General features: G+C 36.7%; 1 protein-coding gene across 1 annotated transcript in view; it reads right to left on the bottom strand.

Annotated features, from left to right (window-relative positions):
* The window catches only part of LOC126831854 (mucin-12), a 202,925-nt gene that overhangs the window by 2,461 nt on the left and 178,961 nt on the right, over nucleotides 1–21,503 (bottom strand). Inside the window, exons 129-163 of the mRNA XM_056103261.1 lie at nucleotides 21,029–21,315; nucleotides 20,521–20,656; nucleotides 20,162–20,239; nucleotides 19,882–19,896; nucleotides 19,434–19,726; nucleotides 19,105–19,234; nucleotides 18,716–18,748; nucleotides 18,052–18,135; nucleotides 17,492–17,775; nucleotides 17,069–17,204; nucleotides 16,879–16,932; nucleotides 15,867–16,153; nucleotides 15,330–15,465; nucleotides 14,857–14,934; nucleotides 14,505–14,519; nucleotides 14,060–14,352; nucleotides 13,732–13,861; nucleotides 13,509–13,541; nucleotides 13,062–13,348; nucleotides 11,088–11,223; nucleotides 10,703–10,735; nucleotides 10,173–10,235; nucleotides 9,158–9,236; nucleotides 8,444–8,692; nucleotides 7,837–8,030; nucleotides 6,845–7,021; nucleotides 5,683–5,941; nucleotides 4,853–4,899; nucleotides 4,050–4,134; nucleotides 3,321–3,455; nucleotides 2,920–2,969; nucleotides 1,733–1,897; nucleotides 1,288–1,455; nucleotides 503–670; nucleotides 114–313 (exon numbers count right to left, since the gene is read on the bottom strand). Of these exons, the coding sequence (XP_055959236.1) occupies nucleotides 114–313; nucleotides 503–670; nucleotides 1,288–1,455; nucleotides 1,733–1,897; nucleotides 2,920–2,969; nucleotides 3,321–3,455; nucleotides 4,050–4,134; nucleotides 4,853–4,899; nucleotides 5,683–5,941; nucleotides 6,845–7,021; nucleotides 7,837–8,030; nucleotides 8,444–8,692; nucleotides 9,158–9,236; nucleotides 10,173–10,235; nucleotides 10,703–10,735; nucleotides 11,088–11,223; nucleotides 13,062–13,348; nucleotides 13,509–13,541; nucleotides 13,732–13,861; nucleotides 14,060–14,352; nucleotides 14,505–14,519; nucleotides 14,857–14,934; nucleotides 15,330–15,465; nucleotides 15,867–16,153; nucleotides 16,879–16,932; nucleotides 17,069–17,204; nucleotides 17,492–17,775; nucleotides 18,052–18,135; nucleotides 18,716–18,748; nucleotides 19,105–19,234; nucleotides 19,434–19,726; nucleotides 19,882–19,896; nucleotides 20,162–20,239; nucleotides 20,521–20,656; nucleotides 21,029–21,315 (4,997 nt within the window). The remainder of the gene's footprint in view (nucleotides 1–113; nucleotides 314–502; nucleotides 671–1,287; nucleotides 1,456–1,732; nucleotides 1,898–2,919; nucleotides 2,970–3,320; nucleotides 3,456–4,049; nucleotides 4,135–4,852; nucleotides 4,900–5,682; nucleotides 5,942–6,844; nucleotides 7,022–7,836; nucleotides 8,031–8,443; nucleotides 8,693–9,157; nucleotides 9,237–10,172; nucleotides 10,236–10,702; nucleotides 10,736–11,087; nucleotides 11,224–13,061; nucleotides 13,349–13,508; nucleotides 13,542–13,731; nucleotides 13,862–14,059; nucleotides 14,353–14,504; nucleotides 14,520–14,856; nucleotides 14,935–15,329; nucleotides 15,466–15,866; nucleotides 16,154–16,878; nucleotides 16,933–17,068; nucleotides 17,205–17,491; nucleotides 17,776–18,051; nucleotides 18,136–18,715; nucleotides 18,749–19,104; nucleotides 19,235–19,433; nucleotides 19,727–19,881; nucleotides 19,897–20,161; nucleotides 20,240–20,520; nucleotides 20,657–21,028; nucleotides 21,316–21,503) is intronic.

The raw sequence follows: 21,503 nt of genomic DNA, 5'->3' as shown, positions 1-21,503 counted from the left end.
TTGAAGGTGTATTCTTATGTGGTGCATGGGTGAAAAAGGTTGGGAAACACTGCTCTAGAATAATACAATACAATGTTTGGGAAATGCCCCCTGTATCTCTACAGGTTACTTACTCCATATGTGACACCATTGAAAACACATTTTTCACATTCAACAGGTTCAACACATGATCCATCCAACCGTCTGTAGCCGTCAGCACATATACATGTAAATTCTGGTGTTCCTGTCTCGCAGTTATCTGGTGGTGTATCCATTCCACATGTGTATTCACAAGCAGTGAAGTTGCTGGGTTTCTCATTAGGTTCGGTACAATCTGGAATTAACATTGTCCAAATATAATGATTTCAAAACGTATTTCTGATTCATAGATCCAATTGTCTACCTATCTAAAACTAATTCATTTAGCCTGGCAAACGCTAAATATTTGATATTCAGATACTAAAATTTGACGTTAGGAAGGGGTCTTACTTTTTTCTAGAATTTATGGAAAATTATAACTTACTGCAGTCCTGTAAGAAACACGGCTCGGTCTCTGAGGCGGGTGTAGATTGGACACATTCGGCACGAACAGTTCTTGTTCGAGTGTGTGTTCCCCATCCGCATTCTTCTGGTACTGTTTTGCCGTTGAGAGAACATTGAGACCATGGTCCCCATTCTGTACCGTTAACACCTAGAAAACAGAAATAAAACCAATGATGAACCATCCCAGATTATTAAATTTCAAGTTTGATATACAATATATCAAATGATAATGGCAAATAGAACATAGGGGCATAGGTGAAGTTTCTTTCAAGTGGGAGCCGCAGTGACACGGTAAGTAAGACGCTGGCTCGATAACATAGACATGCTGGGTTCAATGTTGGCCGAGAAAATTTCTCGGGATTTTTCGGCTTGGGTTCCACTTGTTAAGAACCTTCAAAGTTAATTTTCTATATAAAGGTAGGCCGTAGTGCCACTGTCCGGGTAAAATTTCCCTCGCATACCACACCTTCATTATACCCGTTGGTGTAGAATAGTAAGACGTTAAACCCCATTTCATTTTAAGTTACTATTGCATCTTTGTGTTATCCTTGGCTCTTATTGTAATTGTCTATGCTTTGCTGGTCTATGTTTAGATGTACCGTTTTCGTTCAATGTCATTTAAAACGTCCGCCTTCATTAGTCCAGTCGGAACAGTAAAGCAAAGTAATAGTAAAGCAGGGCGTTATACCCCATTTCATTTTATTTTATTTCTATTTGAAATGGAAAAAAAGAGAAATAGAATAAATGTACATTGTATATACTTACATAGACATGGTTCGTTATTACATTGTTCTACTACTGGGTCAATGCTGAGACAAACATTAGCTTCGTTTTGGTTGACCAAGATCTTGGGTCGTGATCGTGTTCCTACTGTTCCATTGCTTGAGCAGTTCTGGCTACAAGGTGTGTAATCGCCAAAGATGAAATCACAGCCTGTAATAAAGGAATGTATTTATGTATAATTATTTATTGACCATCACTATCTTCCGTCTAAGGTATTTCATTAACTACAGTGAATAAATGTAGTCTTCATTATCTCGGTTGGTGCAGAAAAGTAGGACGTCATTACTCAAACCCCATTTCATTCATTCATTGTCTTCCATACTTAAAACAATATGCAATGTATTATATACGTAAAAAATTTGTTAAGAAAGAGAAAAAAGAATTTATGTTTCTCGTGCAGTTTAATAAGAAATATTGTATTACTTACATGGATCTGGACCACATAATTCTGTTTCTTGTGCGTCACCAACACATGTAGCTCCGTTACATTCAGCCTCGGGTGATCCACAGATTCGGTATCTGGTCTTGTTGTAATTTCTGCAGTCCTTCGAGCAATTACTCCATTGTGTCCATGTTGACCATTGTCCATCAACTAAAATGTGCAAATACAAAACAGTTAATTCGTTTTTGTTATAAAGCTTCTCAAAACAAAGTTATCTCAACAGTTTTTATCATAAAATAATTCCAGATTAGGAAAATATATAACGATTGGTGCCTGGCGTTAACGTCTTGCTTTTAAACTGCGCTGTAATTTAAATGCTCGCGCAAACTTTCCAACTTTAAGCTGTTTGATGTAATATTTGTTTTCATTACACGTGACATGGTATATATTGTATAATATCAGACTGTATTGAACACTAATCATTTGATTACTCATTATTATTTAATATTAAATTTCACCAACATCTAATTAGCTATAAGGTTTACACGAGGCTTATCTATTATCAAATTATGTCAATTAAGAGTCATATCACCGCCAAACATTGATGGTGGGCTATTTGTTATAACTTAATGTTGACTTAATTTTGATTTTCTATTTTGCAAATTGAAATCGATTATCTTTACAGTTATAATTTTCTAGCACCCCCGTAAGATAGAATACATAATAATATGCCATATTTGATTGCACGGGCGCACAAATGGGGGTTTGTGTGTGTGTGTGCGTGTGTGTGTGTGTGTTAGGGGAGGGGCGTACCCCCCCACCCCCGCTTAGTCCAGATAGGCAAACGGGTCGATTTTGCCGAGTGGGTCGATTTGTTCGGGAAAATGGCCAGTTTGCCGTAGTCTCTTACACATTTAATCAAACCAAGATGAGACCTACTAATCAATATCCAACTGAGTCATTTAAAAATTAGGTAATGCTATACTTACTAACTACTTTTCGACCTAACTGAGGGTAATAATTGATTTTGTAATGCTGAGCGGGCCTTTTTTTAATGGCGCCCCCTTTCCCCCTTTCCCCTGGGAAAATGTTTGTGTGCCCCTGTGTGAGTGGATGTGAAAGTCATAATTCAGACTATTTTACAAGATAGTATTTTCTTATAAAAGAAATCTGTAGCCCAGTTATTTTTGTTTGAGCTTAAGAATACTATGGCACTATTCTGCTGTACATACCATCTTGTACAGCATCTGGACCACAATCAAGGGTTCCATTCTTACATTCGCTGGAAATAAAAGTTTCAAAATTAATTATATTGTCATGAAATATATGAATCGCTTTATTTCTGCCAAAATAACAAACGGTATCAGTACATCAGACGATTTCATTTGATTTATCCACAATCTGATTACATTTATTTCTTTTTTTTTTGTTATACTTTCAAGGGCCCCACTACATGAAGATCATATCGGTTGTAGTGGGATGATGCGGCAGGGGCCATAGACCCCTTTGCTTTCAATCTTAACACGTCAGACACTTGATTTATCCACCATCGAATTATTTGTCATTATAAAATTATTCGATTATACCGCTACTCTTCATTACATTGTGCTTCATGATGTATTAAAATACTCACCATTTTGTGCAGTTTTCAGAAACAGATTGACCATTTGGAAGTTCAGTACCATTTTCGAGAACACATGGGCATGGGCTCTGACAGGGTTCAGTCTCAACATCTGTTGGTTTGGGACATGTTGGGCTGTTAGAAGTTCTGTGAAAAAAATAAGTTTGAAAAAAAAAATATAGTTAATTTGTCTTGCTATATTATGTCCTTAAATCCTATAATGGATAATGAAAACAACGATTGTATTAGAACAATTCTACATCACATGTCCCAAGTCAAGAGATTTATACATAAAATATGAAATAAGGGGAATCTGATCGATAGATACTGTTGGATTTCGAAATGAGCAAAAAGACCCTACTTGGGACACGGCATTCACCAATACTATAATAACATACAAATTGTGAACATCTATCAGTTTACACCAAGAACATGGATCCTTTCACAATCTGCTAACAATACGCTTAGTTCTTTGCCTTGTGCATTTTGATTCCGCGCCTATACGTTGGTGCAATATATCCCGGTTGGAGTTGAGGCGCAGTAGTGGTATCTGTTGTCCAACATCAAGGGTTGTCTTCGGGCCCTCCGGTTTCCTCCCACTGTTAGTCCCAAAATGCGATAGTTTGTGCCGAGTTGACGTTAAACCCCATTCTATCTCTGTGTGTTGCCTTGTGCTTTACGGGTAATGATAGTTAAGCACAGTTTCTGGTAGTATGTAAAATATGTATGCACAAGACTCACCTGGAACGTGATCGTACACCTTCTGTGCCCACAGAACAGTTGCTGACACAGTCTGACCATACTGACCATTCGCCGTATACACAACCTGATCATTACAAATAAAAGACATTTATTATTTTATCAGATAAATACGATATTTATTGGGTCATTAAATACATTCATGGTCAACAATTTATCAGCTAAAAAACATACTCGGGCAGTCTATATAAGTAGAATATATCAAAATATCCACATAAGATCTAGAGTAGCATAAACACATTTCGAAAACCAAATCACATAATCCAATGCCACTCAAGTATAACATTTGTAATTGTCGAATGTATTTTTTTGCCACTTCAGACATCAACATAACAGTTGATTACTTCTGTCCCTTAGTCGCCGGTTTCCCTGGCCACAGGGATGCCGGAGCAAGACAAATTTTGCCCCCTCCCATTTTCCAACACCTGTGCAAGGCCTATGCAAATATTGGGTTTCTATAATAAACTTTGCAGATCACGATCACACGTAAACAAAACAAAATAGATATTTATGGCCCCCGGAGTTATGTAGGGTGATATGTTAACATGTAAATGGTTACAGTCGTGCAGAAAAGAAACGTTATCGCAACCTTCTTATTTGGTGGCTATAGTAGGTTACAATGATTAGGTAAAATTAAGTTAAAATGACAAAGTTGTTATAATATTATTATTCTTGGTAAACACTTGAACGTTCATTTTATAATTAATTAGTGAACCTTGAAATAATGTTAGCATTTGGTTAGCGTTTGTAACTGTTGAATGAATATATAATAAGAAAATACTTACAATCTTGGATTGGTGTACATACGTATCCGTTGAGCATATCACATTTGCTGGAATAATTAAGATTTTATTAAGCATTGGTTAAACACATATCACACACAGGATATTGCAAAACAGAGACATGTTAGCACCAATCGAAAATTACTTGCAAATAAAAGCTCTATATAACGTTCAATAGATAATGTTTGCAGGGATGTCGGATACCCACACACTCCTTCCACAAAGGTAAATATGTGGTTATTAATTTAAAAAAGTGTCCCTGGGACAAGCCTTCGGCACCCAATTTTTTTCTGGGCTAGGCTGACAGCTCCCCCTCCCCTCCCCAATATGAAATTTGTTTCGGGTTTGTATATTATTCACAGTCTTCTTAACGTTTGTTATACTAACCAGGGACTAAGTGCGTCATAGTTTCGAGTTTCAAAGCGGTTTTCAATATTATAATCAGAATCATAATGCTAAATCAGTGTCACATCGTCGACTCTGGCATGTTCCACAGAGCCCAATATAACCTGGCGGCACTGGGAGACCCCCCCCCCATACACCCCCGCACACACATACAAATATTGTTTGTTGACGGCCCGGGCGGGATCTTGTTCCTCACGCAAAATCATGTTCACCACGCCCCTGATACTGACAATGATATAATAAATGCCAAAACAGACCATGTCGATTCCCGAACACCAGAAATATGCGAATAGTGGCATAGTAAACAAAACATCACAAATAAATGTTGTTTTATAAATTATAAGCTTAAAAATAACAACGGTACGGTTGGCTGTCGACCATTTTTGAAGCGTGCAGAATAAAAGAGATGTTGTTCGAGTAACACCTACCATTCTTCACATGTTTGTGTGTTATTAGTTGAAAATCCGACTGGGTATTCGTTACCATCACTGTCGAAACATGGACATTCTTCTCTTTCCAGACACATTTGGTTGTATGTGAATCTATTTTCTTCACATCTACATGCTGGTAAGCATGTTTCATTGTTGTATACTTCTTGTGGTGTTGATCCTAGTCGCATATCTCTACATGATTGTACACTTGGTAATGAACAATTACTGTTGTAGAATTGGTTCGTTTCACATATGGCTGTAGAATAAAAACATGAAATGAAATGGGGTCTAACTTAATACTGTTCTGCTCCGGCTGGGCTAATGAAGACGGACATACGCCATGCAGTGTGCTATGGGGGAAAATTTTCCCAGGACAGCGGTGCTATGGCCTACTCTTATGTCGAATTCCAACTACCAAGGGATCTTTTACATGCACGGTTTTCCTTTCATTCGAACGACTAGACAGCTGTCCTTATCAGGCCTTCCGTCCTGCGCCACCGAGGAACTTTCTCGACCAACACCGGGCGCGAACCCGTGACCTCCAGGCTTGCCAGCCAGCGTCTTACCCATTTGGCTACCGTTGCTCCGCGGAGTAAACAAACAGTACATTCTGTAACCGGGTACAAAAGTCAGTGTTAACTACGTAATCTTCCCGAATATAGGAAAAGTGGTATCACGTTTTCAAGAAACAGCGAAAACGGGCATACTTGTGGATAAATAAGCTACACCGTATTCTTCGGTGGATTAGGCGCATGCGTATATAAGGCGCAAGGTGAGTTTGGCAGAGCTTTTCCGGGAAAAAATAAAAGTGCATGGCTTCGACGCACCTTTCTACCTGGCTTTGTGAAACACCTGTCATACCACTCGTGTTCCAAATCAAACCTTAAACTATAGTTCGTCCAATTATATATTTATATACATATGTTTTGAATGACATATCAAACTATGTATATTTTTTTTAATTGAACTTGGTAAAGCTATTGGGTAAACAGTAAACACGTGTGTAATGCCATCATTAATATTACCGATCTTAATGACGTCGTTATCATATTCAAATTATCACGGCACAATTGAAATTAAAGAAGACATGAAGGTAGCTTATGTTTATTTCGGCGAGGAAACAAAAAGAAATGAATTACAATTTGAATGGTGTACTTACGTGTTGATGGACAGGAAACTGCACAGTCTCGGCTTTCAGATTGAAGGGCTTCGGAACATACACAGCCAGCAGTATTATTACTACATGTCCTGCTTCTTGTTTGAGTCGTCTGTAGGCAGGCTGAAGTTGGGCAGTTTGAAAATTCACTCCATGTACTCCAGCATTCGGGTGTTGGTGCTATAACAGAACAAACAAAACAAATTAATATTGTTGTAGTAATGATAGCCATTCAAAAATATAATGATGAACGATGACGTCCCTTGACTGGCGTGGCGAAGACCCACTGGCATTCGTTAAACAAGTAAACTTACACTTATAGATTTTATTTATCCTAACCTTAATTGTAGAGGACTGGCAAATAAAGTAGCTAAATCTAAAGATTATTGTGGGTTCCAATGGCTTATGGCCCAGTGGGAATCTGTATAATTATATTTGTTCCCTGGACCAAATTTAACACCAAGTTTTTGGCGCCATGTCTCCGTAGGTCCCATGTATATTTATTCGGCAATGTCAGCTCTTAATATGCGTTGTTTAGGTAATTTATCCATAAGAAGTAAGTATACTTGAATTTTAGTTCACATATAGGGGATTATTTTCCAATTTAACCGATAACATCGTAATTCAAGAATCGGAATACAATGGACATGGCACAAAGTGTGTAAAATATATACACACGTTAGGTATGTTTTTTTATGGCAGTTACGTTAAAATAACAGTTGTATTAGTAAGTGCATGGGGGCATGGGGACAGCACCACACACAACAATTACACAAGACAAATCTACGGACAGGACCATTCATTATACACAGGCCCCTCAAACAATAAACGCACATATTTGATCAAGTGTATGGGTCCGGGGCTGACTGTTAGGGACATAAGAGGACACTGCTGTGAGTCCTGATCGATTATTTGCTATAAGAAAACCATTAGTAAATAACCATCAAAAAACATAAATGGGTTTATGATCAATGGTATCCTATATATGTACATACTTGAACATGGTTGTTCATTACATGGCTCGACTTCTGGTGCTGAACAGTTCGATGAGCTACCAGCGGGTTGTGCATTACGTGTTCGGGTTCTTTCTCCGCCTCCACAGTTCTTTGAACAGTCACTCCATGGTGCCCATTCTGGACATTCGCAATCCATGACAGTACATTTTAGTGTGCCGTCCATTTCACAAGTGCTGAAAAATACATCACATCATAAAGAACACACTGGCTTTACCAAATAAATTTCGAAAGCGGAGTTCAATTAAGGTAAAACAGAACAATACGGCAATGTGGGATAAATGACTTTCTTCAATTGGGGGGAGAGAATGGTCTAACATATGCGCTTTAGATCATAGTGTATGTCAATGAATCAAGTGGCGTGGTTTGTACGTTTGTACGTGATAATTCCATGATAGTTAATAGTGAGAGCTATGTCTCATTGGCCCACATATGACTAGCCCACATGTGATATATGTCACAGAGTTAACTAGATATTTAACGAAATCTCTTCAAGACATTAAAGACTACAAGAATACTTGGAACGTAGGTGTAGCCCAGATGTTAAAAAAGAGTTGAAGGTCTGTTAATTAAATACAATCAAACTCACCAGTTAAGGCACTGACCAACGACAGTAACTCCTGATGCCAACATCTGTCCATTTCCAAATCGTACTAAAGTTTCGTTATTCTTTACAACCTGACCTTGATCGTTGACCAAATAACCCAACTCGTTGTTAGCCGGCAGGAAGGTCAGTTCAGCAATAATATCAGCTTCGTTCAAACTACATTGACAGCTATTACATGCTTCGGTTTCGACATCGGGAGTGCTGTTATCTCCACAACATGTGGCACAATTCCTTATGAAACAAATAAAGAAACAATGTAACATTCAATAGAATGAAATGTGTATGACGCTTCGTTAAAATTATACTCGACCTCAAAATCATTCGCTTAAAAACTGATTGGTAGAATACAATTAACGAAACAAAATCAAAACCCCAGAAAGTATAAACAACCCCAAGTAATCAAAACTCGCAATATCCCGGTCTTCTTTTCAGTGTAAGAGAACAACATTCACCCAATCAATACGTTCTCTAATTCAAACAAATCAATTCTGGAACTTATGATTGTAAATGGCGAGAAGCTTTGCTGAGATCGGGGTCTGTGGTAGATCCCCTCTTTGATTTTTTTCTTTTCTGAAACCAAATCAATATAATCACAGCAGTGAACAAACCTATTCTAGAAATAGCAAAATAAGTCTAGAATAACCCCCAGCTCATGCCCTTCATTATGGGTATACACTGTGGCAGTATTATCCTCACCTTGTTCGTGATCGTGTACCGTTCATGCATGGTGTACATGGTCCCCATTCTTCCCATGGTCCGAATTCCCTTACACAGCCTGGAAAATAAACATCAATGTATATCAGCTTTATGCCCATCAAATTCACTTACATTAATTTGATTATATTAATATAAGATGTCAAGTTTTAAAGTAGCGTGTTAAGAACCAAGTTGGACCAGTTGGGTATCAAAGTCGCACCTGTTCGACTAAAATGTTTATCATTTATGAATTAAATCGTAACCTATTATACAATTAAATATGTATGAATTAAATCGTAATCTATCATACAATACACCCCTCTACATATTTATTATGTATGAATTAAATCGTAATCTATTATACAATATATCCCTCTACAAATTATTTATGTATGAATTAAATCGTAATCTATTATACAATATATCCCTCTACATATTTATTATTTATGAATTACATCGTAACCTATTACACAATATCACCTCTCTATATATGTATTATGTATACATCAAAATAACGATGCCCCATTGACATTTGTAGATAAAATGTCACATTTCTCACGGTTTAATCCATGCTAATATGTACTCAGATTAACTATTTACCTTTTTATATTAAGAAAAACAAAATCAAAATACCAACATGATCAGATTTAAAAGAGGTCATTAAACTGTCGGAGCATCGATATCCCTCGGTTTATTTACATAACGAGCAGCATCGATGAAATTTCAATTTCACATATCGTTGTAAATATTGAAGGGAATCGAATCATTTTTGAACAGATATCCCTATTAAAGACCAATTTTTCACAATATTGTAGTTTACACCGGGCCTGAAGATCTTCTATACAATGTCACCCCTCTGCATATATATTTAATAGGAAGAAAATGGCTTGCATGGCAGTAATCTAAAGTCGTTACGTAAAAGTTACCACCTCACTGGTTTAAATAGTTGGACTTGTTTACATATTTAATATGGATTTAGCCAACTGGCAACCAGGAAGGAGTAGCAAGTACCAACCTGTGGGTGATGATGGCGTTCCTTGTGTTGCTGGTAATGTAGGTGAAGTAACTGCTGGTGGTCCTGAAATATTCATTAAGAAATACATCGTAAATTATCTAAGTTTTAGTCGACAGAATTAAATAAACTTGTTAATATAACATACTCAAAATATGTAAGCTATGTGGACTAACCAAAGAAGAAAAAGCAAGTGTTTTAAAAAAAGAAAGCATACGACTCTTGACACTTTCAACAGTAAAATGAAGTGACAGTTCGACACGGGTTTCCGAAGCTGAAGATAATGGAAAGATATAATCCAAGACCCTTAGCCGAATAACCAGTATGGTGGTTAAAGTTTGCTATAAATACAAAATTCGTATATGACGCCATGTGCGCGGCATCTAAAGGTTACAGGCCTATTTACCAGACCAGTAGTTGAAATACAGGAACTTTCGATTATGCATTTGACCAATCGGAGCAGGAGGTTCAGATGATTTAACAAAATCACTGATAATACAGTACATATTATTTAGAATGTATGTATTCCTTACCTGTAGGTGAGGTTCCTGCTGTACCAGCTGTTTCTAAAATATATAAAATAGAACATGTTAAGTAATACATATCTGCATAATTTTAATGCATCACAGGTCTTTAGCACTTGCAGGAAATCGAGGAACCCATGTGGTGAGATGATTTCATAAAACGATAAATATGGAACAAGTTCACTTTGTATTTCTCGTCCATTGGTTTAATATTTATATCAGTTCAAAATGAATTTACATCACAGTTCTCAAATGAATAGCAGGAGTATTTTCTCCCGAAACATCCGTTTTGTGTGCACGTCAATGTATACACCATACGACCCTATATTGCCCCAACAAAACGACGAAAACTATCCAGTTCTTATTCCCAGAGAAACTATTTGAAATTATATACCTTCGAAGCAGGCTCTGACATCAATCTTGAAAACAGTAGGTTGGTCTACAGATGTTGGTGTTACTTCGATTCTGATATTTTCGGCTACTGTTCCAGCTGGGAATGAGGCTTTAAGGCTAGGTAATGATAAATCAGCCTTAAAAATAAAGCAAAACACAAGTTAAAATACACATCAAGTAAGAATCGCGATAAAACACATGTCAAGAGAAACAATGCTATAGTCAACAAGCCCACAGCGAGGCTGATGTCCCCCACCGGAATCCCAAAATAAATAGATGACACATTTTAATTTATCGCACATTTATTTTTTTCAAAAGTATCAAGCAATCAAACTGATTATCAACTATACACTAAGTTTCATCACTCTCTATCAGATAGAATCAAAGTTATCTGGTCCTAAAGCATTGAGTCTGCTTAGCTTTAGCTCGAAATGTTAATCATTGGACTCACTCAAGACATTCACCTAATGAACATCTACATCAAATTTAAACATTCTAACTCAATTAAAAGCTCAGTTATTATGTTCCAAAGTCTTGACCAGTCAAATTGCTTATCATTCCTCAGCCTAAGCAGAAAATTCCCATCATCGAACTTAGTCAAGGTAATGATATAATGAATCTATACTCCTAGTTTCATCACTCTCACTTAGTTATAACCAAAGTTATCGTGCACCAAAACATCAAACAATCAGATTGCTTATCTCTTGATGAACTCCATCAAGGCATTGACCTAATAAACACTTACCCCAAGTTTGAAAATTAGTCAAGTTATTGATGTAATGAAACTATACACCAAGTTTCATCACTCTCACTTAACTAGAACTAAAGTTAACGTGTCACAAAGCATCAACCAATTAAATTGCTTATCTCTGCTTACCCTAAGCAGAAAATGCTCATCTTCGAACTCCATCAAGGCATTCACCTAATAAACACCTACAACAAGTTTGAACATTCTAGCTCAGATAGTTATTGTGTTTCAAAAAGTGTGACGGACAGACGGACAGACAGACAGACATACAGACAGACATACGACTCCATTTTAATAGCCCCCTGCTTTCTTCGGAAGGCGGGAGACAAAAAAGTAAATCAATTGGGCATTGATATAGGTGGAGTTCGATGATGCTTGTCGCCTTTTGGAAAGCTGTTGAATCAAAACCTCTGTTGAACATGTTTGTGATATGCAGTATTAGTTGAGTACTGTTTTTCACAAATATCTAGTTAAGACAGAGAAATTCACGTGTATATATAAGCACTGTGGTACATGTCGAGATATTACAAATTGATATTTAGCTTTACTTGGTGCATTTTGAACGTGAACCACCATTTGGTGATGACCTAGCGGAATGTGAGCCACTAGCCTCGTATATTTAACCCCAAGCATCGCCATCGTCTATTGTTATGTACCCAGATGTCGGTGTCATTCCGATACTGAGAACAGGAATAAACGGAATAAAAATACAGCTGACACTGCCAGTCTTTGTCTGTAATAATAATTGCATACAATACATAGAGCCAGAACGATGTGTTAAAAATATCTTGAGGTACAGTAACCCCCAATTTCACGCGAGTGCATTAGATGTACGTTTATCACACTGCCAGCCGTTATTTGTAGCAAATACTTGCATACATTACATCCAACCAGAACAGGATCTTGAAGTACAGTAACCTCCAATTTCACGCGAGTGCATCAGATGTACATTTGGCACAAAAAATCCAGCTATCCCTCAACCTTCTCTGCGAAGTTCCACTCGGTGATCGGTCTAGGCTTCTATGCTATTGGGAACTGAATAGATTTCGTATGTGATCAGATATTATGTAATTATTCTTGTATTACAGACCGTTTAATTGTGTGTTACGCATGCGTGCCATTCAAAAGGGGCCCCGCGATTGTAGTCAAGCCCAGGGCCCCGCTTCGGTTAAGCTGGGTTTTGTACATAAACACACATAACATCAAGACGAAGCAAAATGTACTTACTGGGTTCAAGTACGTAGCTTCTGTTTCTGAACCGCCAGTTGGAGTTACAAATACTCTAATAGATGCAACATTCTGTGGTGATACAAGCTGCACTGATTTAAGTTCTACCTCTTCATTTGTGACTGGTGTCAAATCAATTGTTACATCTGGTGTACTTCCAGCAGGGAAGGTGGCTGGGTCTGTACTTGTTGGTCTCAGGTTTTCTACATCAGTTGCTGGCACAGTTGTAATACTTGAAGCAGGGATAATAGCAGGATTATCCATTCCATTTACTTCAGCACAGACAACTGTAATTCGAGGAAAAAGCATGATCATGAAAACATGAACTTGGAGTAACTAGTTTTCTATTAGTTTATATTGAATTGAATGTATTCAAATTTACAGAATATAAAGTTAATAATGTAAACAATAGCTAATACACGATATTTAGAATTTATTATCACCTACCTGTAGGTGAGGTTCCTGCTGTTCCAGTTGTTACTACAAGAGAGAGAGAGAGAATGTTAGTTTGTGTATTTTGAGTCGAGATATCCTTTGTGGTATGAAAATGATTCCTGCTAATTAAATGATTTCTAAAGGCCAGGATTTGCCGATATCTCAGTTTCAATGTATGAAAGTTAGATTAAAGATTTTCAGTCCACAGTAATTTTAGAATATATCATATACTCACCTACGAAGCAAGCGTGTACACTAACATCAATGTCAACTGGTTTGGTAGTGTCTGTGGGTTTTATCTCTACCAAAATATCTGTGACAACTACTTCCGGTGGGAATGTAAGACTACCGTCTGAAGGATCATCCTGTTAGCATATATAAAAAAGACAAGATATTCAAAAGCTATCGAACATTGCTATTCCTAAAAGTAAATATTTCGTGGTATCTTCCAAACATAAATACCGAAAGAATTATAAAGAATAAAATTTATTTAAAATTGTAACATATCTGAATTTGGACTTAAGCAGCGGCATTTCTGAATTGTTAAAGATCCGAATACTTACATCAGTTGATGTAAGTAGGGTCCAAGGTGCTGAAGGTCCCGTACGTCCAAATACTCTAAATGTGTCGACATTTTCCTTGACTGGAAGATTTACTTCTGACAGATCAACGGGTTCACCATCAGTAATTTTCAATGTGATGTTGGTAGGCGTGTCCGATGGGTTAATTGTAAATGGATCATCGCCTGGTCTCAGATCTGCTGGGTTATCCGTCGATGGGAAGCCAGGTTCTTGTTCAAGGTAAGTATCAGGTATAACTGTTGGGCTTTCCATTCCTTCTGTTACAACACATCGTGCTGGAAAAAAGACATTGCTTGATTGCTAATAATTAAAGAAATTATAGGATAGAAAGATAAAATATATGTTTATGATATTTCAAGTTCAATATTTAATTACGTTTACATTGTTATGATTTATCGTTTAAACATGACTGTATACATTAACTTACGTGTAGTTGTTCCCACTGTAAATAATAATAAAAATAAATATTTTAATAGAATATTAGAATCGTTTACGAAAGCTTGAGTAATTCAAACAAGGCTGCTTTAAATGACTGGTTAATCTCTATCAAACTCTGGTACTATAGCTTGCTTATACAAGAGCAACAAAAGTATTAAACATTCCAAATTATATAGCAAGATGTGTAAAATTGAATATATCTGCATATGTTTTTATAGTACAAGCCAAAAAATATTTTCGAAGAAAATTACGATTTTTATCGTTTAATAGATGTTAAGAGGTCATCTTAATATAAACTAATGTCGGATACAGAACAGAAAAAGTTGAATATATATAATTACAGGTTGGTGATGTTCCAATTGCCACTGTAGGTGATGTTCCAATTGCCACTGTAGGTGATGCACCGAGTCCGGCTGTTTCTTAAATAATTAATAAACAACATGTTAATTACAGTAGGTGATTGTTTCTAAAAAAATTAATATAGAACATGTCAAGTAATCCATATCTGTTATATTGTACTGCAATAACTCGCAATTGCAGGAAATTGAGGAATCCATATGGTTATTTGATTTCATAAAACGATAAATATGGAACAAGTTCACTTTGTTTTGCTCGTCCATTGGTTATATATTTATATCAGTTAAAAATGAATTTACATAACAGTTCTCATTTGAATAGCGGGAGTATTTTCTCCTGAAACGAACGTTCTTCGTGCACGCCAATGTGGAGATCCGACATCATAAGACCCTGCATTGCCCAAACGACGAAAACTATCCAGTTCTTATTCCCAGAGAAACTATCTGAAATTATATACCTTCGAAGCAGGCTCTGACATCAATCTTGAAAGAAGTAGGCTGGTCTACAGATGTTGGTGTTATTTCGATTCTGATATTTTCGGCTACTGTTCCAGCTGGGAATGAGGCTTTAAGGCTAGGTAATGATAAATCAGCCTTAAAAACAATGCAAAACACAGGTTACAATACACATCAATTAGGAATCTCGATAAGACACATGTCAAGAAGAAACAATGCTATAGGCATAGTGAAGACAGAGAAATTCCCCTCTATATATAATACCTGTGGTACGTGTCGAGACATTACAAGTTGGGCCTGGAACCATCATGTGGGCCTTTAGCCTCTTATATCTAACCCCAAGCCTCGCCACAGTCTATTGTTATATATCCATAAACGGAATAAATATATTCTGGTACCGTCAGCTGACACTGTCAGTATTCGTTTGTAGGAATAATTGCATACATTACATCCAGGCAGAACAATATGGAAAAATATCTTGAGGTACAGTAACCCCGGATAAACACACATAACATCAAGACGAAGCAAAATGTACTTACTGGGTTCAAGTATGCAGCTTCTGTTTCTGAACCGTCAGTTGCAATTACAAATACTCTAATAGATTCAACATTCTGTGGTGATACAAGCTGCACTGATTTAAGTTCTACCTCTTCATCACTGACTGGTGTCAAATCAATTGTTACGTTTGGTGTACTTCCAGCAGGGAAAGTAGCTGGGTCTGTACTTGCTGGTCGCAGGTTTTCTACATCAGCTGCTGGCACAGTTGTAATACTTGAAGCAGGGATAATAGCAGGATTATCCATTCCATTTACTTCAGCACAGACAACTGTAATTCGAGGAAAAAGCATGATCATGAAAACAGGAGCTTGGAGTAACTAGTTTTCTATTAGTTGATATTAAAGGAGCTAAATCGCTAACATTTGGGACCTAGAAATTGACACAAGTGGGTCGGAACTCATATAATACTGTAATGGTTTCCGTTTTTACTCTAATTTCAAATCAGTTATGTTCCGCGAAATAAGCCAACAATCTCAATCGAATGCAAATGTCTAGCGCCTGGTTATTCCAGTCTACATACGCCGTTTAGTTTGGTGCAATATGTCTAGCCTCGTTCCTCGAGTCTCTTGCTAGAACTGGGACTGAAACGCATTATGGTACATGATTCGTGTACCAATGGTAAAATGTTTATTTTGTCTTAAATATTGGATATCAGAAGCCCATCTTTTCCCGGTAAGATCACAGCATCAATGTTGATTTAAATTGACAAATAATTTGTGTTTTCAATGTTGAACATTTTGGATGATATTGAGTTAGAGACTTAGCTACTTTAAATGTCATGTGGTTAAATTTACAGTATATCAAGTTAATAATGTAAATTATAGTTAATATATGATATTTAGAATTTGGAGTACCTTATGCAGCACATACAAAATAACAGACTGTAATCACTTGATCACAATAGCAAAGCAATATCAGAAATTTTGCACTGTATTAAATCCTGCAGAATAAGTATTTAAATAACAAAACAATATATACTGGGCAATTAATTACCTGTTGGTGATGTTCCTACTTCGGCCGTTGGTGATGTTCCTACTTCGGCTGTTACTAAAACCAAGCAGAAAATCAGTTATTTTGGTACCAAATACAATGTATCTGTGTCAATGCAATTATATTTAAGATAAAGTTAATTTAAAATTTCTCCGCTGAAATACAAAGACAACTAAATCAATCCGGCTCTTACCCTCGAAGCATGCTATTATCTCCAGATCCACAGACACATCAGTAGTGTTATCAGTTGGTGTTATAACAATGCGGATACTTCTAGCTTGAGTTCCAGCAACCAAATTAATTGTTGGGTTGTTACCACTGGTTTGTGACTGAAAAAAACCCATCATAAATAACTATCATCCAACTTAACGAAGAAGAACTTATCGTACTTTCCAATAAAATATTTCTCAAATCTCATCTTGCTCAGGCAATTAATAGAACACAATTTTTATGGCAAATAGTATCAGCAGAGTTTTAACTGTTTAATAATAAAAAAACTTGATGTTCCATCCTTTTAAATAAAGAAGAATTTCCACATATAAGATAACACATTTCTCCATTTCAGTCTCAGCTATCAATTGACAAATAATCACTACCGTGCACATCGTGTACTTACGTCTGGTGTCGTTACTGCAGGCGATTCACTTCCATCAGCATCAGTAATGAATACTGTCACAGATCCAACATTTTCGGCGTTTGGTAGACGAACGGATACAAGTTCTACAGCATCGTCGCTATTAGAAACCAAATCTATTGTAATTTCTGGACTAGTACCTGCCACGAAGACGGCCTTGCTCTCGCCTGGTCGAAGATTTTCAGGACTATCGACGTTTGGAGCCGAGATGCTGGTTATGGGAATAAAAGCTGGACTATCCATACCCTCGAGTCTTGTGCAGACAGCTATAAAAGAACACGATACAGTTTATAAGAAATGAACTGACTGTTCCACTAAAAATATGTTATACAATACCACCCATTTCCTCATTTTTAGTCGAAGGCAAATCTCTTAATTACATTTCCATAACATTAATCTGAAGTTACATAACCGAATGTGATACCCTAGGCAAAAGCTACCATCAGAGTTAGCAGGTCAGTTGTTTAAATACTTGGACTTGTTAACATATCTAATATGGATTTGGCCAACTGGCAAACCAGGAAGGAGCAGCATGTACATACCTGTGGGTGGTGGTGGTGTGCCCTGTGTTGCAGTTGATGATTCAACTTGCACTGGTAATGTAGGTGAAGTAACTAGTGGTGGTCCTAAAATATTCATTCAGACATAAATCTTAAAATCTTAAACATATTCATTAAGACATCAATCGTAAACTATCTACTTATTTTCAGTCGAAAGAATTAAATGAAATCATTAATGTAAAATACTCAAAATATGTAGGATATGTAAACTAACCAAAGAAGAGTTATCAAGTGTTTTAGAAAAGTAAGCATATCCTGCATCAAGAACGACTCCTATCAATTTCAACAGTAGAATGAAGTGCCAGTTTGGACATGGGTTTTCGAAGCTGAAGATATTAGAAATAGATAACACAAGGCCACCGGCCGAATTACCAGTTTTGTGGTTTAAGTTTGCTATAAATACAAAATTTAAACTGGTCGGTGTTCTTCTACAGGGAATCAAAATTTGACGCCATGTGCGCGGCACACAAATGTCACACACATATTTACCAGATCAGCAGTTGAAATACAGAAACTTGCAATTATGTATTTGGGTAATTGAAATATAGGAAATGACTGCCTTTACTTGTAACAGGCAAGGGTAGATGATTGAACAAAATCACTGATAATACAGTACGTATTATTTAGAATATATTTATTTTCCTACCTGTTGGTGAGGTTCCTTCTGTACCAGTGGTCACTGTAAAAGGAGAAGTCATTGTATATTTGTATTTTGTATGTTTGTGTTTGAAATTAAAGATGGCAAAATAAAACTACATTTTTATATCGCGGTGAAAACGTTAGCATAAAAATGTAGTTTTATTTTGCCATCTTTAATTTCAATTATATATTACCAGCACCATGGACCCTATATATATATATATATAGAGAGAGAGAGAGAGGGGGGGGGGAGAGTGAGCGGGAGGGAGAGAGAGAGAGAGAGAGAGATATATAAATGCTTTATACAGGTCAGGTTTATAGCACAAATGAGGAAGGTTGATACTCCTTTACAAATTTGGTGGTCCACTTTAAGTTCAGAATATAGGAGATACTCACCTACGAAGCAAGCGTGTACACTAACATCAATGTTAACTGGTTCGGTAATGTTTGTGGGTGTTATCTCTACCAAAATATCTGTGACAACTACTTCCGGTGGGAATGTAAGAATACCGTCTGAAGGATCATCCTGTTAGCATATATAAATAAACACAAGATATTCAAAAGCTATCGAACATGGCTATAACTAAAAATAAATATTTCGTGGTATCGTCCAAACATAAACACCAAAGGAATTATAAAGAATAAAATGCATTTGAAATTGTAACATATCTGAATTTGGACTTAAGCAGCGTCATTTCTTAATTGTTAAACATCCGAATACTTACATCAGTAGATTCAAGTAGGGTCCATGGTGCTGAAGGTCCCGTTCGTCCAAATACTCTAAATGTCTTGACATTTTCCCTGACTGGAAGATTTACTTCTGACAGATCAACGGGTTCACCATCAGTAATTTTCAATGTGACGTTGGTAGCCGTGTCCGATGGGTTAATTGTAAATGGATCATCGCCTGGTCTCAGATCTGCTGGGTTATCTGTCGATGGGAAGCCAGCTTCTTGTTCAAGGTAAATATCAGGTATAACTGTTGGGCTTCCCATTCCTTCTGTTACAACACATCGTGCTGGAAAAAAAGACAATACTTGTTGATTGCTAATAATTGAAGACATTATAGGATAGAACGATAAAATATATGTTTATGAAATTTCAAGTTCAATATTTAATTACGTTTACATTATTATAATTTATCGTTAAACATGAATGTATACATTAACTTACGTGTAGTTGTTCCCACTGTAAATAATAATAAATAAATATTTTAATAGAATATTAGAATCGTTTATGAAAGCTTGAGTAATTTAAACAAGACTGCTTTAAATGACTGGTTAATCTCTATCAAACCCTAGTACTATAGCTTGTTTATACAAGAGCAAGAAAAGTATTAAACCTTCCAAATTATATATTAAGATTGGTAAAATTGAATATATCTGCATATGTTATTATAGTACAAAAAATACAGTCTGATACAGAAAAGAAAAAGCTGAATATATATAATTACAGGTTGGTGATGTTCCAATTGCCACTGTAGGTGATGTTCCAATTGCTACTGTAGGTGATGTACCGAGTCCGGCTGTTTCTAAAATAATTAATAAACAGGATGTTAGTTACAGTAGGTGATTGTTTCTAAAATGATCAAAACATAACATGTCAAGTAATAACTTGGATGCATCACGGGTCTTTAGCACTTGCAGGAAATCGAGGAACCCATGTGGTTAGTTGGTTTCATATTGCCCGTCCATTGGTTTAATATTTATATCAGTTCAAAATGATTGAGTATTACAGTTCTCATTTGAACGACAGGAGTGCACCATACGACCCTACATTGTCCCAATCAGTCGACTATTTAATATTATATACCTTCAAAGCACGCTCTGACATCAATCTTAAAAGAAGTAGGCTGGCCTGAAGCGGTTGGTGTTACTTCGATTCTGATTTTTTCGGCTACTGTTCCAGCAGGGAATGAAGCTTTAAGGCTAGGTAACGATAAATCAGCCTTAAAAACAATGCAAATCACAGGTTAAAATACACATCAATTAGGAATCTCGAAAAGAAACATGTTGAGAAAGACAATGCTATAGACAAATTAAAATTAATTGGGCAGTGATGTAGGTGATATTTGGTTGTGGCTTGGATAAACATTGTGGGGGGGGGGGGGGTAGCCTCTTATATTTAATCAAAAGTCTCGCCACTGTCTATTGTTATGTATTCAGATGTCGGAGTCATTCCGATACTGAGTTCAGGAATAAACGGAATAAACATACAGCTGACATTGTCAGTCTTTGTCTGTAGCAATAATTGCTACACCAAGCCAGAACGATGTGTACATAAACACACAGAATATCAAGACGAAACAAAATGTACTTACTGGGTTCAAGTATGCAGCTTCTGTTTCTGAACCGCCAGTTGGAGTTACAAATACTCTAATAGATTGAACATTATCGGGCGATACAAGCTGCACTGATTTAAGTTCTACCTCTTCATTTGTGACTGGTGTCAAATCAATTGTTACATCTGGTGTACTTCCAGCAGGGAAGGTAGCTGGGCCTGTACTTGCTGGTCTCAGGTTTTCTACACCAGTTGCTGGCACAGTTGTAATACTTGAAGCAGGGATAATAGCGGGATTGTCCATACCATTTACTTCAGCACAGGCAACTGTAATTCAGGGAAAAGGCATGAACATTAAAACTGAGAAGTGGCGAACATATTTTCTTTTAGTTGATGACAGGAAATGGCTATCAAGTACATGACCATGGGAACACTATTGATAATCAACTGTTATTTGCAATGATGGGGACGAATTTGCTGTCGATCTGTCTTTTTATGATCTTTACCGAGATCCA

Source organism: Patella vulgata, chromosome 9 (assembly GCF_932274485.2).
Source record: "Patella vulgata chromosome 9, xgPatVulg1.2, whole genome shotgun sequence".
Lineage (NCBI taxonomy): Eukaryota > Metazoa > Mollusca > Gastropoda > Patellidae > Patella > Patella vulgata.
This window is presented reverse-complemented; position numbering and strand designations above follow the sequence as displayed.